At 37.6% G+C, this 16,548-nt stretch overlaps 1 protein-coding gene across 1 annotated transcript in view; it reads right to left on the bottom strand.

Annotated features, from left to right (window-relative positions):
- Window positions 1-16,548, bottom strand: part of LOC145674924 (uronyl 2-sulfotransferase-like) — a 76,411-nt gene that overhangs the window by 39,378 nt on the left and 20,485 nt on the right. The window contains exon 2 of the mRNA XM_081745180.1: window positions 1,765-2,126. Within this exon, the coding sequence (XP_081601306.1) occupies window positions 1,765-2,126 (362 nt within the window). The remainder of the gene's footprint in view (window positions 1-1,764; window positions 2,127-16,548) is intronic.

Raw genomic sequence — 16,548 nt, forward strand, 5'->3', positions numbered from 1 at the left:
CGTTTTCAGCTGTTTTGAAACACGAAAATAAATGCCGATTTTCAAAATGGCTCGAAATCGAAAGCAGATAAGTGAGTCGTGATAACGGTTTCTCATGCAAAATATTATTGTCTAAGGCGCTCTTGTTCCACATTTCGATTATCTTTTATCTATTTGAAGATATCACATAATTACTGTAAAATTAGCGGTATTTTAATTTCGCCGGGATGAAGACTCAAGTAATTCCGTTGTTTCAGCAAGAAGCAAATGCATAATTACATAAATTTTCATAAACTCTAGCAATATGGGAGTCCTACACCAGTGCATTGCCTTTGAATATCAGTTCTAACTGATTTCTTACCATAATTACGAGGGAGGATCAAAAACTAAGGTTACAAGGCCGATATTTCTGGAGTTTCGTCTGAGGAATGAGGAGTGTGCGGTAATTTTTAATACATGGAGTTGGCAACTATGCAGAGTTTCATCCACCTGCTATAAATATGCCACATTGACTTGATCCCTAGTCTTCCGTTGCAAGCGCTGCTATCGGCTGAAGGAATTCCACTCGCTTTCTCTCGCTTAGCAACAGCTGAACCCTTATTGGCTCAACGCGTAGGTGTGTGAGGGTGTGAGTGTTAGTTCACATTTTTGCCACGGCTCAAGACATTTTGGCAGCACAATACCTGCAGCGCTAGTTGTAGGTAAACACAAATAGCGATCCGTTTGGAAAAATTATAATCCAGAAGATATAACGTCGTTGGCTTCCCGCGTTTGGACCTGCTCGTCACTAGGGATGTGGTAAGAGGGTAGCCAATCACCACCAATCGTCTACTGCGCTCAGCGAGTCACGAGTAACCAAGCTGGCAACTCCCCATAAACGTCATTACAACTTTTCGCGGGAAGCCAATGACGTTATACCTTTCGTACTATAGTCTCGCGAAGAAGTCCACTTGGTTCTCCGATTTCTGTGGACGATACATGTAACCGATACTTAAATTCACAAACAGCTGGTAGAGGTTTACGGAGAGACTATATAGGCCTAATGTCTCGTTCGCATGTCGCAGAATAGTGTCTAAAGTTTGCAAGTGGTAGAGAAAGCGTCACCGACGAGAAGCGTAGTGGCCGGAACAGTTTCGCTAGGACATCATCGACCAGCCTTCCCAGGGGCGTACGCACGGGGTGGGTCCTGGGGGTCCGGACCCCCCGAAATCCCGACTTTTTGTAAATGTCGTCTATTTTTAGGGGCAATTTTAGAAATTTTCGTATAATTTAGCCTCAAATTGTATTTTGACCCCCCCGAAACGCTTTAGACCTCTCCCGAAATAAATTCCTGCGTACGTCCCTGACCCTCTCTACAGCCCAGATCTCGCTTCAAGCGACTTTCACCTGTTCCCACACTTGAAGGAGCACCAATGAGGCCGTCGCTTCGCTTTAGATGAGTAAGTGAAAAACTTCGTGACAACGTGGCTGAACCCGCAAGAACAGGATTTTTTACCAGGAGGGTTATCTTCAAACTCATCCCACAATGCGACAAATGCCTAAATGATATGGAAATTATGTCAAAAAAATAGACTAATATATGTATTGGCTGTATTGTTTGTATGAAATAATGTATATACGTTTCACTGCAGGCTTTGTAACCTTACTTTCCGAATACTCCTCGTATTTACCAATTTCTTTTTATTACTAATTCTTTCTAATGTTAAATGGTTTCTCAACTGTATCTGAAACTATACAAATAGAAATAAATAAATGAAATAAAAAAAAAAAAAAAATACAACTAACATGCACCACTTGTTGTGTCCACAGAAATACGGAATGGTGAGATCATACTGGAGTCCAGTTTCAAAATGGCACTCTGGATCATCTAATAAAACACAATCTTCAAAACTGGAAATTCCAGATCTCGTTGTGTATGGTTGAAGCAGTTTCCCGCCACGGAGCAGATCAGGGTTGCCAGGATCTGGAGTGACTCGACTGTAATAGAACCTGGACGCTGCTTTCTCCACAGGATCTCGGATTAAATTAATGAATGTCGGAGACTGTCGATCAAAGGCGGTGAAATTTATGAAGTAAACATGGCGGTCAAAGGTAAGAGGTATGGCTTCCTGGCGTATAATCCGCGTCACTTCATCAACCAGCTCTTCCTGTGTAGAGAAAGAGAGAAAGAAAACAGGTTTTCATTAAAGAAAAAAGAAACAACATTTAAGAAGCTACAGTAGAAACTCTTTACGTTAGATAGATAGATGGCGCTGTGCCATAATGAACATGAATTAAATGATAATTATAGCTACGTATTAAAACTTCCTTATGTTCGCCTTGCACACAAATAAGATATTGTTTTAATTCGAATATATGTACTTCATATAGGAACTTCCTTATGAAATTTTTGTTTGCTTTTTTTCTTTCGTTTCTTTTTTTTTTCTTGTGTTTACTATAGAGTTTCCGTTGGCATTCGGAAAGTGGAAGAAGAAGGGGATTACTTGGGATGTGTAACATTTTACTTTCGAACATTTCTTTTTTTAGACTTCCAACTTATGGGAACTCTTGACAGAATGGTTCTGTCGTTCATCTGTCTGTCGACAGGTATCGAACAAATAATAATAATAATAATAATAATAATAATAATAATAATAATAATAATAATAATAATAATAATAATAATAATAATAATAATAATAATAATAATAATAATAATAATCTAAGTTTTACGTGTCACGATTATGCCCTTTGAGCTAAAGAAAACGATGATTAAGGCAAGTGAATGATGATGGAAGAATTGGTGGAATGAGAATGAAGGAGAAGAAACGAGCGCGCCCTGAGAAAACCCACGATCACGATGTTGTCCACCACAAACTTACTTGACGAGAGATCGAACCTAGGACCCTACGCATTAGAGATAAGCTTTCTACCACTGAGTCACTGTGCTATCTACCCATCAGTGAGCCTATCTACCACTGAAAATGAATAATAGTGAAACAACTTGGTAGAATGAGAATGTAGAAGGAAACGGGAAAAATCCCCGGGGAAAAACTCACAGACACGATTTTGTTCATCACAAACTCATATGGGCTGAGATCGAAAGAGATACGTGCTACCAGTGAGCCACTGAGTCTCCCTCACCCCTCCCTGTAGCCTACATTTAGTGATTTCTTTGGGTAAATGGACTAAAACACTCAGACAAATTGACCAATTTACAGTTTTGAGTAACGAAATTACTGTGACCGACCCACATCAATTACTTTTTCTTTCTTTTTCTTTTAAAAAAAAAAGCACGGTAGCTCAGTGGTAGAGCGTTTGCTTCTGGTGCGTGGGGACTCTAGTTCAATCCTCTGTCAATTAAGCTTGTGGTGGACAAACGTCGTGCTCGTGTGTTTTCTAGGGTTATCCCTGTTTCTTCTTACCTTCTCATTTCCACCAATTATTCCAACCTTAATCCTCGTCTCTCAGCCTACTGGGCATAATCATGAGACGGTAAACTGAAATAATTTATTATTATTATTATTATTATTATTATTATTATTATTATTATTATTATTATTATTATTATTATTATTATTAGGGATCATCATCAACTTTGGCCAGAATGTAGCGGGTTAAAAGCTAGTAATGGATTTCATTGGTGGAGATGAACCATCCAATTAATCCCAAGATATTGCAAGGTTCCGCATATAACATGCGATAACCATGTGTACTAACACGTGCTAATAGTAAAACAAAACAACGCAGACGACGGTCCCGAAGAGGAGTCGCCCACATTCGTCAGCAGTCGGCAAGACGGAGATCACCGATGACAGCCGACACTCCAGGATAAAAGAGAGCAGCACGAACCATCGAGCATCAATCTGCCCAGGTTGATCGAACTACCTAAAACCCCTCTCACGACGCTTGATCACCGAGAGGTACCTATCCTTAAGCTCACGACAATTGGTCACCGGGTTCCTACCCTCTCTCACGACGCCTGGTCACCGAGAGAGAGAGAGACCTCATCTTAACCCCTCTCACGACGCTTGGTCACCAAGAGAAACCTCACCTGCAAAAGCCCACGATGCTTGGTCACCGGTTTCCTATCTTAATTTTACCCAATGCATTAGAGGAACTACTTATTATAAATTTTGTATTTTCAGAAAGACTTTTTATAATAAAAGGTGAAGGGAAAGTCCAAATCCCGAGTACATTAATTGCTCTTCCCTTTTAAACTAAAAGAATTTTACAATATGGACAATCAAAAATCGGTTTCCCCCACGTATTCATATGGCAGTGAGCAAGGGTGCTCATCAGGGGGGCAAGGTGGGGCGCTTGCCCCCCTAGAGGAAATTGTACTTCAGAATATCGAAAATCCAATAGAATTTTTACATTAGTTACAGCAAAATTTGAAACTATTTTTGAAATGTCGCTTATACTTGCCCCCCCCTTGGAAACCACAACATGGGCGCCCTTGGGAGTGAGTAGGGATACCATCCTTGCTTGATATCTTACCTGCACAGGAGCGGATTAAGGGCGGAGCCAATAGAGGCCAGGCTCCGGGGCCCCCAAAAATCTCTCTTTTTTAATACTAAAATATAGAGATGCAAAAAAGCCGGCTTTTTTGAATCGATGGTTTTTTTCACATAAAAAGCCGGCTTTTTTGGGAAAAAAACGAGAATTTTGGAAATTTTGGCTTTTTTCAACTTCATGATTTTTCTATCTAAATAGCTTTCTTATAGTATATTCTATAGTTAGATAAGAATTTCATGACCTGAATGTGATATTTCGCTCTGAAATTCACCATCAAGATGGATGGAGCACATTTTTTACGAATTAAAGCTAACATCAAGAATGTAGTATTTGAGGGTAATTTTAGAGGCTATTTAACTTTATTTTAACTTTTGAGTTATCGACATCTTTTTTCTTTTCTAGTCTGTCATCCGTGTTTCATTTCTAAGAGCTTTTAGTACTCTAGCTTCTAGCGCAAAAGTTAAACTTGCCCGTTTTTCTATTTATCCGTCAAAGCGTACGTTTTTCAATATATCCGTCAAACCGTACTTCCACATTTCTGTTATACTGTAGCTGTGAAGTGATTTAGCAATAATTTTCCGGACACAACCTTGAATACCAATTTATACAAATAATCAGTAGCGGATTTAGAAAAGTACTTTAGAAGGGTTTTTTCTGATTGTTTCGTTTCCTAAAAAGTCCTAATTTTATTTGGGAAGTGCTTGAAGTTTATGAGTACAGGCATAACTAATATTTCGTTTCGTTTATATGTTTAGCAATAATCTTCCGGATACAACCTTAAAAATCATTTTATACTGAGAATCAGTGGCGGATTTAGAAAAGTATTTTGGGAAGGGTTTCTTACTAATGTTTAGTTTTTTTAAACATTCGTAATTTTTATTTGACGGGAGCTTAAAGTTTATGAGTAAAGGCATAAATAATAGATATTTCGTTTGTTGCAGACATTCCGTAACTTTGGGGAACGGGCTTCAGTCCGAAAGACCGCCCCCCTAACCTTCGCAAAACCGTCACTGCTGGTAATTAGTAATAATAACGATTTAAAAACAATAAAAAAGGAAGTCGCCCAACTCACAGTACACGCACTATTTCTACATTCACAGATGGAATGAAGAAAAGCTTTGTCAGAATGGTCGAATGCTGGTTGAATCCCGGACTTCCCGATAGAAGCGCAAAAGCTAATCACTCAGTCATGTTTGTTGTGAGTTGTATTTAGCTTAACTTAAATATATTCCGTAGTCTTTTTTTGGGGGGGGGGGGGTTCCGTAATGATATGTTGAATCCCTCTTGTTAAAAATTCAGAAAACTTGAGGATTGGGTAAACTGTGATGGTGGTTCTATAAAACTTAACTGTAGAATTTCAAGAATATACAGAACCAAAAGCTCTAGATGTGCAGCCTTTAAGTGTATCATATAAATCTAAGTATTTCTCTTATGTTTTATTTTAATTTTATTTTGTTTCAAAAAGAGGGTATGGAATATTTTGAAGTAAAAATACTACATACTATTTTGCTAGTTATTTGTGTATTCTTTTAAAAGAAGTGTTTACTTTTAGGGTTGGCTGGTTTACACCAACTTTTTTTTTTTTTTTAATAACTGGTTTAAACCACAAAAATAAAAAGAATGAAAAATGCGAATCGTGTGAACTTCATGGTAACGTTTCCAGATATCAAACCACCTGCAATAGTTTTATTTCCCTTTCACCTTTTAATCAAGGTGTCCCATGTTCAATTCTCGGTCGAACCACAAACCTTCTTTCATGCGTAACCCAAGTAGCGGTTCGGATGTCAGTTTAAGCGAAAGTCTTCTCCTTGATAACCTCGGTATTTCGTAAGGATGTTAAGCCAAAATATACGAAACAAACCAAATTGTATATTTCTGCATGCCTAAATGCCTGTTGTTTTATAAAGAAGCCAATATTGCTTAAATATATTGATAGAAATTGGCAAAATTTATCGATTGCCTACGTAGCTTCCAACATTAGCTTGGATTGGACTTTCAATGATATCTACGTACCGGTACTAAATTTGTAATCTAATACCTCAGTTTTAGCGTACTGATTATGGTACGTTGACCTTTAAATTTTACATGCAAAGCAATAACAGGATTTTCCCGTTATTGTCTTACATTTCAAGTAATGACGGGATTTTCCCAATGGCTAGGGCGGGAGATTCGCAACTTAAGAAATTTACTGACCGCACTTCTTTAAGCTTATAGGAGTTCTTCCGGCATAACCCCGCTGTTGCATAATAAGATCAAGGCGAAACAAACTTATTTCTGTGAATATGTAATATAAATACATAAAGCAAAAAATCTAAGTCAAAAAAGCCTGGTTTAAATCAAAAAAGCCTGGTTTAAACATCCCCCCAAAAACGGGTTTTTGGCATTTTCAAAAACAACCACGGTTCTTGCCAACTCTGCTTACTTTTGTATATAGGAGGTTAAAAAATTCTTATTATATACATTGGTTAATCCTGTGGAATTCATAATGTAAATATGTTGAAGAAAAATTGTTTGAAATATTTTTTCGAAATTCATAGTTTATTTTCGATGTTTTATATTATTATCAGCATCAACCACTAATTAAATGATTTTTTGTGTTATAGAGAAGCGATACAAAGTCTGTTTTATCAATTTAAAGCAGTATTTTGAAAAAAGCCCAAAATTTCCCAAGCAAAAAAGCAAAGCAGAAAAAACCGAGTTTTTTCCCAAAAAAGCCGGTTTTTTTCCGAGCCCTTGCATCTCTACTAAAATATAGCAATCAACTTATTACTGTATATTATAGGCTTCAGACCCATGCTAATTTTTCCCCGGCTCCCTACGCTCGTGATATCGCTAGAGTTAAGTCCTCTTCCACCAGCGTCTTCACGATACTTATTTTGGAAGGGATACTTCTTTTGGGACTCTATTACAAACCAAATTATTAGCTTGTGGTGACAATTCCTTTGAAATATCTCTGTCATTACTTACAAGGGAACCTTCCGAAAATGATAGTTGCAGTGAAAGATGAGGCCCATGCCAATTGAAAGAGCTGTAACAGAGATGAGCATTCCCAAAAAATTAGCTGCCCGTGGCAATAGGTTCAAGAAATATAAGGGGTGGAAGTTCGGGAAACAGCAAGGTTGGACAAGGGGGGAAAAGTGCAAATTCCGCAAAAAGGGGGGGACACGGCAAAACACAATGCTGACAAGTGATGTATAGAAAGAGACTTGCCAAAATAGGGAACAAATGAGGGCCACCAGTGGGGTTAACAGTAGTGCCAACTGCAATGAAAAGTATATATTTTGCAAAGAGCACTACATGAAGTGAGTGCAATATTCAGTGTCAACCTGTCATGTAGAACATAAGATATGACGTGTATAATCAGTGGTACAATCTAACAAAAGAGAATAGAAAAAACAGAAGTACGAAAAATACGGAAAAGACGGAGTTGGCCATAATGCGCCACATTTGATCACGAGCTGTGCATATTAGAATGAACAAAACAAGAAGCACCGACTATGCAGGAAATCGACATACCTAGAGTAGAAAAGAAAAACTAGTTCCAAAGTTGGCAACACTGGCCATGAACATCCAGACAAGTCTAATATAGTTAGGCCACTCACTTCACAAAAAAAAAAAAAAAAAAAATTCCAGCAACAGGCATTAGTCTTCGCATCGTTTGTACATGCTCGTCCACATTGTACGTGCAATTGTTCGATGAGGCAATGTTCCAAACAGAAGATACATTTGCAGTGAGCACAGAGGAATACTGCCAATCCGTCACACATGGTACAATGATCGCCTGTGAATGTCTCGAAACAGTACTCTAGAAGTGTCGGAACCTTTGGTGGTCTTTCTATCACATATCCACACCTATAGAAAGCAAACATAATCAAAGACTTGATCTGCTGTGTGTTGCTGTCTGTAGTACTATCACCGCCTATATGATATATCCAGAGTATCCCACCTAACTCTGCGACTGAAATAATTTCAAAGCGAAAAAATGTGACACATCCAGTTGTGCAGGAATGTACCCACGTCAGCGGGCGACAAACTTCTGTGAGACGCAAGTGCCCCAAGTCCCCCATCATATTGTCAATGCATCAATGCTAGAGTGATTGAGGCAATGTCAATTCGGGAAACATGAAATGGTTGTGTTGAGCCAACATCCGATAATAGAAGTAGTAAACATTATGTCATGGTTGGGTCGTATGTGGAAATATACAGGGTGTCCCACCAAACTGTGACCAGAAAGATTTGCGAAACGAACAAAAATGTGACGGATCCAGTTGTGCAGGAATGTACCACTGTCAGGGGGCGATAAAAGTCTGTGAGAAGCAAGTGCCCCCAGGGGTCCCCATCATAGGGCCCCAGGAGCCAATTTCAAATTTTCAAATGGCAACAGGGACCGAGTGGTACCTCTCTCGATAGATCATGGAATGTGCACAACATCTATAGGAAACATTTGCTATATGAAGCATGTTTTTCAAAATGGCCGTCACAAATATATGTTGTTTCTTAACATGGCATCGAACATTGTGATCTCGAATTGCTGCGAAGCGAAAAGAGATGTCACAAATCCAATTGTACCGGAATGTACTCATGTCGAGGGTCAAGAAAACTTTCTAAGAAGCAAGTTCCCCAGGGCCCCCATCATAAGGCTCGAGGGGTCAACCGCAACATTTCAAATGGGATCAGGTGGCGGATGATATTTCTCTGGATAGATACAACACCGCCTATAAGAAACATTTGCTATATGAAGCACCGGTTTCAAAATGGCCGCCAAAAATGCACATTGTTCTTGTCACCGAGCAGATATTTTTGGCGGCCATTTTGAAATTACATATAGTAAATATTTCTGATATGCGTTGTTGCATATTCCAAGATTTATCGAAAGAAATATAACTCGACCGATGGTGTTATTTGAAATTTTGAAGTTGCTCCTGGGACAATATGATGGAGGACTTGGGGCACTTGCGTCTCACAGAAGTTTGTCGCCCGCTGACGTGGGCACATTCCTGTACAACTGATACGTCACATTTTTTCGCTTTGAAATTATTTCAGCCGCAGAGTTAGGTGGGATACTCTGGATATATCATATAGGCGGTGATAGTACTACAGACAGCAACACACAGCAGATCAAGTCTTTGATTATGTTTGCTTTCTATAGGTGTGGATATGTGATAGAAAGACCACCAAAGGTTCCGATACCTCTAGAGTACTGTTTCGAGACATTCACAGGCGATCATTGTACTATGTGTGACGGATTGGCAGTATTAATCTGTGCTCACTGCAAATGTATCTTCTGTTTGGAACATTGCCTCATCGAACAATTGCACGTACAATGTGGACGAGCATGTACAAACGATGCGAAGACTAATGCCTGTTGCTGGAATTTTTTTTTTTTTTTTTTGTGAAGTGAGTGGCCTAACTATATTAGACTTGTCTGGATGTTCATGGCCAGTGTTGCCAACTTTGGAACTAGTTTTTCTTTTCGACTCTAGGTACGCCGATTTCCTGTATAGTCGGTGCTTCTTGTTTTGTTCATTCTAATATGCACAGCTCGGTATCAAATGTGGCGCATTATGGCCAACTCCGTCTTTTCCGTATTTTTCGTACTTCTGTTTTTTATATTCTCTTTTGTTAGATTGTACCACTGATTATACACGTCATATCTTATGTTCTACATGACAGGTTGACACTGAATATTGCACTCACTTCATGTAGTGCTCTTTGCAAAATATATACTTTTCATTGCAATTGGCAACACTGTTACCCCAATGGTGGCCTTCATTTGTTCCCTATTGTGGCAAGCTTCTTTCTATACATCACTTGTCAGCATTGTATTTTGCCGTGTCCCCCCTCTTTTTGCGGAATTTGCACTTTTCCCCCCTTGTCCAACCTTGCTGTTTCCCAAACTTCCACCCCTTATATTTCTTGAACCTATTGCTATGGGCAGCTAATTTTTTGGGAATGAACATCTTTGTTACAGCTCTTTCAATTGGCATGGGCCTCATCTTTCACTGCAACTATCATTTTCGGAAGGTTCCCTTGTTAGAGCAAATATAGAAGGTTTTCCAAATCTCCGTAACAAATAAAACGTTCAAACAATTTGGGCTCTCAGAGATACTAAAAAGTCATTCCCTAACATGTCTTGGGAAAAATTACTTAACACGCGAAAAGCATGATGAAATGTTCTCCCATTAATTTTGAAACGTACAATTGCTATCTTGTTTATCAAAAGAGAATTCTGAGTAATTCCTTTTATTCGTGTGTAGATATTCAGTATCTTAGCCTCAGGTGAAACTAAATCGTCTTGATATCTGCGAAGCAGAATCTAATACAGATACAGCATCAGCATTCTTATCTTCATTCGTAGCATAGAGCCCCCTTGAAATAGTCTGCTCCAGGGCCCCAAAAGCCTTAATCCGCCTCTGTACCCGCATCATTGTTGAGATTAGTGGGTTAGTATAATGCTCAGATGGAAAATACTAAAATAGGTCTGTGGAATACAACACCAAAATGAAACTAAATAACAATTTACTCGGTAAATCTAAAAACTTAAATACATATCAGAGGCGTACCCATGGGGGAGTGCACTGGGTCCGGAGCCCCCCCCAATTCTACTAGTATTTGCAGACTTTTTTTTAAAAAAAATAGAACTATACGTGTTAAACAGAGAAATGATTTATGTAAGCTAAATATTTGATTTTACGCCTCATCTGTACACTTTCTATTCTTATAAAAACAATCTAGTTCTATTTTTTTCTATATAAATCTAGGTGGCAGTAATAAACAATTATTTATCGTCTTTTCAGGTGCACAATAAGATACCTTCAGTATTACATAGACGTATAGAAACCAAATAAAAAAAAAAACTTTGGACTCCTCCCACCAAACATTTCTGGATGCGCGCCTAATATGTATTCATTCGTTGTAAAATAGGCTATACTCAGGGGTGCCTTCAGGATTTTAATTTTGGGTAGGCCCGCTCCCTCGCTTATGAATACATACACTCATTTGATTGATTAATGAAGGTAGGAAATCACTTTTACAGTACAGATAGATGCTAGTTGTTGAATAATTATCTACCATTAATATAAATAGTGGAAAATATATTTACTCTTTATCAAGGGCGCCGATCCTGGGGGGCCGGAAGGGCCCAGACTCCCCAAAGCTCATGTGAGCCCCTATGTATTTTTATGAATATGTATTTTTATATGTATTTTTCATTGTTATATGTAGTGTTATATACATTTTTTTTATGAATGTCCCCCCCCCCCAAAGTTACAGAGAAATCGGAGCCCTTGCATCTTTTAGCGTTTATATATTTTCCCAAATTTTTGGGTAGGCACGTGCCTACCCGCTAAAGCCGCCACTGGTTATACTTCAGTTGATTTGAGGTAAAAAGCTATATTTAAGTGTAGGTTTGGTAAAATTCAGCTTGTAAAAGAGTTTGGTTTACTAAAAACAACAAACCAAATCTTTTCACGTGGTGTGCACTAGGATACTGCTCTTTCTTTATTTTAGAAGGCACTTTTTTTTATATGACAGACTGTTTAAAATTACTTACGTTATACGTGCTAAATTAAGTGTTCTTCAAGTGTTTTCAGTGTATCGAAAAGTAGTATATAAACACGTTTCTTGGCGGATTCAGATGACAGATCGATGCTTTTTGAGGTTAAATCTCTTAAAATGTAGGTCGTTTCCTGCTTTACGAAGTTTGTTTTATGATATAAGAAACTTAACAATCCAGGACTGATACTTAAAAAAAAAAAAAAAAGAAAGAAAGAAAGAAAGAAAATTACTTGAAAACAGATACAAATATTTTTTTTTGAAACAGTAGCAGCCTTTGTTTGTTCGATATTTTCCTGGAGCTACCAAAAGACGTTGGTGTACTCGAATGCAAATATGTAGGTGGCTATTTACTCAATAGATGTCGCTAAAAGTCACGTTGTAAATATTGATACAAGAGAAAAGTTAGCCACAGTTCTTAAAAAGAAGTGACTGTTTTCTTTATAGCTGTTATAACACAACCAGCGAATGAGTGCGGGCGGCCGGTTTTGGAACTAAAATGCAAGCAGCAGTGTTTCTAACCGGACTACTTGTAATCAATCTATCACAGTTCTGTAATCAATCTATCACAGTTCTTTCTGTCTTGTTCGTAATAAACCACTTCACGCATACGCTCAAGTCAGGGGCGGAGCGATCGGGGTCTTGAGTAAGAAAATTCTTTTGCATTGACATCATATTCGGATGTACTTCAAAAATTAGGTGAGAGAGAGAACTGATAATCTTTCACCGCCACCCTCCTAACCGTCTCCCCAGGGATCCTGGGTCCACCCCCTGATTGAGATGGTACATAAAGATAATTTTGTCTAATCTCTGTCATTATTTAGCATGGTTTAGTAATTTAAAAAAAAAAGATATTTCTGCCACATTTTGAAAACTTTCAAATAAAGTTTTCGTGGCAGAAATATCGTTTTTTTTTTTTTAATAGTAAACCATGCTAAATAATGACAGAGATTAGACAAAGTTATTTTTATGTACCATCTCAATCAGGGGTGGACCCAGGACCCCTGGGGAGACGGTTAGAAGTGTTGCATTGACGGCGGAGGGGGAACGATTAAAATGGGGTGCCTGGTAATTGAAGATTCCTTATAACTCCAGTAAAATTCAGACAAAATCTCTGAATTACGTAAAAAAGAAAACATACAAAATACATTTTCAGGGTAACTCTTATAGCCATTACGTTATTCTAAGATTAATGTTACTTCTGAAATTGATTAGAGCGAATATGTATTTGAATAACAAAACCACTTTCATAAGTTTTTCAAAGTATCAAGTTTGAAAAGAACGAAGTTTGTCTTCCATTGTTATCTCATTGCTCAAAGATATCAGTGATGAAGTAATTGGCTGGAAATCAATCGGCCGTTTCTTACATCAATTTATAGAGAAGATGAGTGCCAATGTTAGATATGTCAGTTCAGTATTTTAAAAAAAGCCACCCAACCTCTTGCAACCATGCGTAGCGCATTTTAATACTTACACTTGAAATAAAAATACAACTGAATAAAGACGATTGACTTTGCCTTTGAATTTCATATGTGAATAACAATATAGGACTTTTCAGATAGAGGACAGGGAGGAGCAGGTTTTATTAAACAAGACCGTACATCTGATATGTTTGAACTATAGGCAACTTATGTTTACGGGCTAAACTCAGTCCTCTGAAGTCAATCGACAAATACCTTTAAGATGTTCAACAGAATAACGTATCAGCATTATTATATACTACAGACACAAATATAACACTAGGCTCCCAAGTTTCAAAATTATATTGTGAGTGAAAACAGTTAGTAGATTTAATTCTTTGTGACCTGATAGCTAAAACCTGAGAGAAATTCAGAGTTAGTCCAGAGGTAATTTCTTTCCTCATAAATAAAATTTATTGTGTGCTGAAGCAATGATACTTACTCTTACACTACCCATACTCTGATGTTTTATCAATACTTTTATTCGAACTCTACCAAAGGGCTGGATTTCTATAATGATCCTAAAAGAAGGGTGCACTGAAAAAAATTGTACAAATCAATCCCTAAAGGCAAGCTATCCAATCCCATAAATCTTTAAAAAATTAAGGAAAAATTTCTTCACCTCCTTTTCCCCCAAAGGGTTCACATTTCTCGACCAAAAAAATGAAATTTCTTTGTTTTAACGTTCCATGATTATGTTGTTTATGCTAGAGGAGACAGATGATTAATTAAAGTGAAGGATTGTAAAATTAAATTTTGTTCTCTCAATGGGAATCAAACCCAGAACCACATACAATAAAAGCACATGCGCTGGCCAATAGACCAGCGGAAAGGACTTTCACAGTTCTCGAGAGGAAACGTTTCGAGATTCCTCCCTGGCTAAAACTCGAAGAAATAATTTATTTGTCAATCGATAAACATACACTTAAACAGCAGCATCATGAGCCTTAACCTTAACTTGATTTAAACTTACAGTTACAAGATATTGCGGAAAACTCTAAGCTATCAACCCAAAATTAATCTTTTAGTCACTGACATTGTCATTCCTGCGTTTTACAGGCTGCTCCTGTTTTATAATGAAATCGAATAAAACGTAATCAATTTTTATACAATCTGCTTAATACACGGTAGAAGCTCACTGAATTGTCAACTGTGCTATGTTGTTCTTAAATTGGTAATTTCCATTCATAAATCACTATTCACAATACATCTGCATTACTTCAGGGATGGTTCACTATAATACATACATAAGTTACGGCGTTTTTTATTAAGCGTAAAGAGATTAGACTATGCACAACATCTAAACTGCAACTTTACAAAACCGTTGGATACACTGCAAAGTGAAACTCTCCGCTCCCCTGTCCCACCGCGCGTGCCAAGAAACTGATGTAAACACAACAGCAGCGCCATCCTCCCAAAACCGCACAGCTATCCTGGTCAGGTTATAGCATGATTCACCATTGAAATACCATTGAGTTAGTGGAGCGAAGAAAATATTCTTGGTTACTTTAGAAGATCCGAGTTTGAACTCTGGCCGGTATTAAAAGATCAAGTAAGACACAAAGGTCTGTAAATATGGCATATAAAAAAGGGAATTCATCTCGAGATATGCAAGAATATTATCAACGCTCGAAAAACCTTATAAAAAACCAGTGGTGTATTTTGTGAATATTAGAATATTACAAAATAAGGTTATTATAATAACGACTAATTAATATTGATAATTTTATAGGCCTACTTCGAATCTTCTTGCAATGATACAGGTTTCTGAGAACTGTATGTATTTAAGAACATCCACTAACTTCTTTGCACGGAGTCTATCCCTCTTCCTTAAGAGATATTCGATTTGACAACGCAGCAGAAACCACTCTTTAGTTACTTACTGCAGCAAGAGTCATGTAGTTATGAGCGCATTCTCCTTCGCTCCAGCTCCAACCACAGCGTACGAATGGGTTGGTAGGTAGCACCAGTTGCCTACAGAGTTATCAGTTTCTTGGCGTGCACGAAGGGTAAAGGGAAGTTATACAAGTAATGACAGCACATTTTGGGGTTCTCGTGGAATTGTCTCGGTCATCTTGAGCCTCATTCCATAGCGGTTTGGGTCAACGCTGCACAAATTTAGCTTTACAGTATTTTACGATAGTTGGCATAGCTGTTATAAATACTTGTTTCATTGTTTGCGTTTCGTTGCGAAAGCTTTTACAAACTGAGGCTTCTTCGTTGGTTAATCGCCTATTTCAGCATTCTTTATCACACGCATATCTTCTATTTACTTTGGTGAGTAGAGTTACCACGTATCCAAAGCAAGATGTAGGGACATTTCATGCAGCTAATGAAGCTAGAAATCTATGATCGTCTTTCCGTAATACTAATAAGACAATATAAATCTTTCTAGTGAAGAACAAATCTTATTTATCTATCTAATGAAAGGAAAGTGTGATTTAAGCTGTTTTCTTATTTTGAAGACTGTATATTAACGTGGAAACTAAATTATTATTATTATTATTATTATTATTATTATTATTATTATTATTATTATTATTATTATTATTATTATTATTATTATTATTATTATTATTAAGGAAGAGGGAAAACCGTCTCCAAATATGATGTTTTCACCTAAAGTGAAGGATTTTTTTTTTAAATCGTACCAACCTTTTGGGCTGCACACACTTAATACGCCCAATGTTAAATGAAAATGCAACGTTGCCATTTACCTGGACCCACAACATGAGTGAATGAAGTTACTGTCTTTTACGCTAACATGTTGGTGGCAGCCCTCATTTCAAACAGTAACTTCATTTACTTAATGTTGTAGGGCCAGGTGAATGGCAACGTAGCGTTTTCATTTAACATGGGGCGCATAAAGAGTGTACAGCCCAAATGGCTCATCCGATTTTAAAAATTCCTTCACTTTAGATTGAAAACATCATATTTGGAGATGGTTTCTCCTCTTCCTTTTTGTTGTAACTCTGATAATAACAGAGTTACCCTATGTCAGGGACCTTTTGAGACACCCTTTATATACATATGGTTCACCTTTAGACTTTGAAATTTT

Source organism: Thermobia domestica, chromosome 18 (assembly GCF_964235325.1).
Source record: "Thermobia domestica chromosome 18, izTheDome1.hap1.1, whole genome shotgun sequence".
Lineage (NCBI taxonomy): Eukaryota > Metazoa > Arthropoda > Insecta > Zygentoma > Lepismatidae > Thermobia > Thermobia domestica.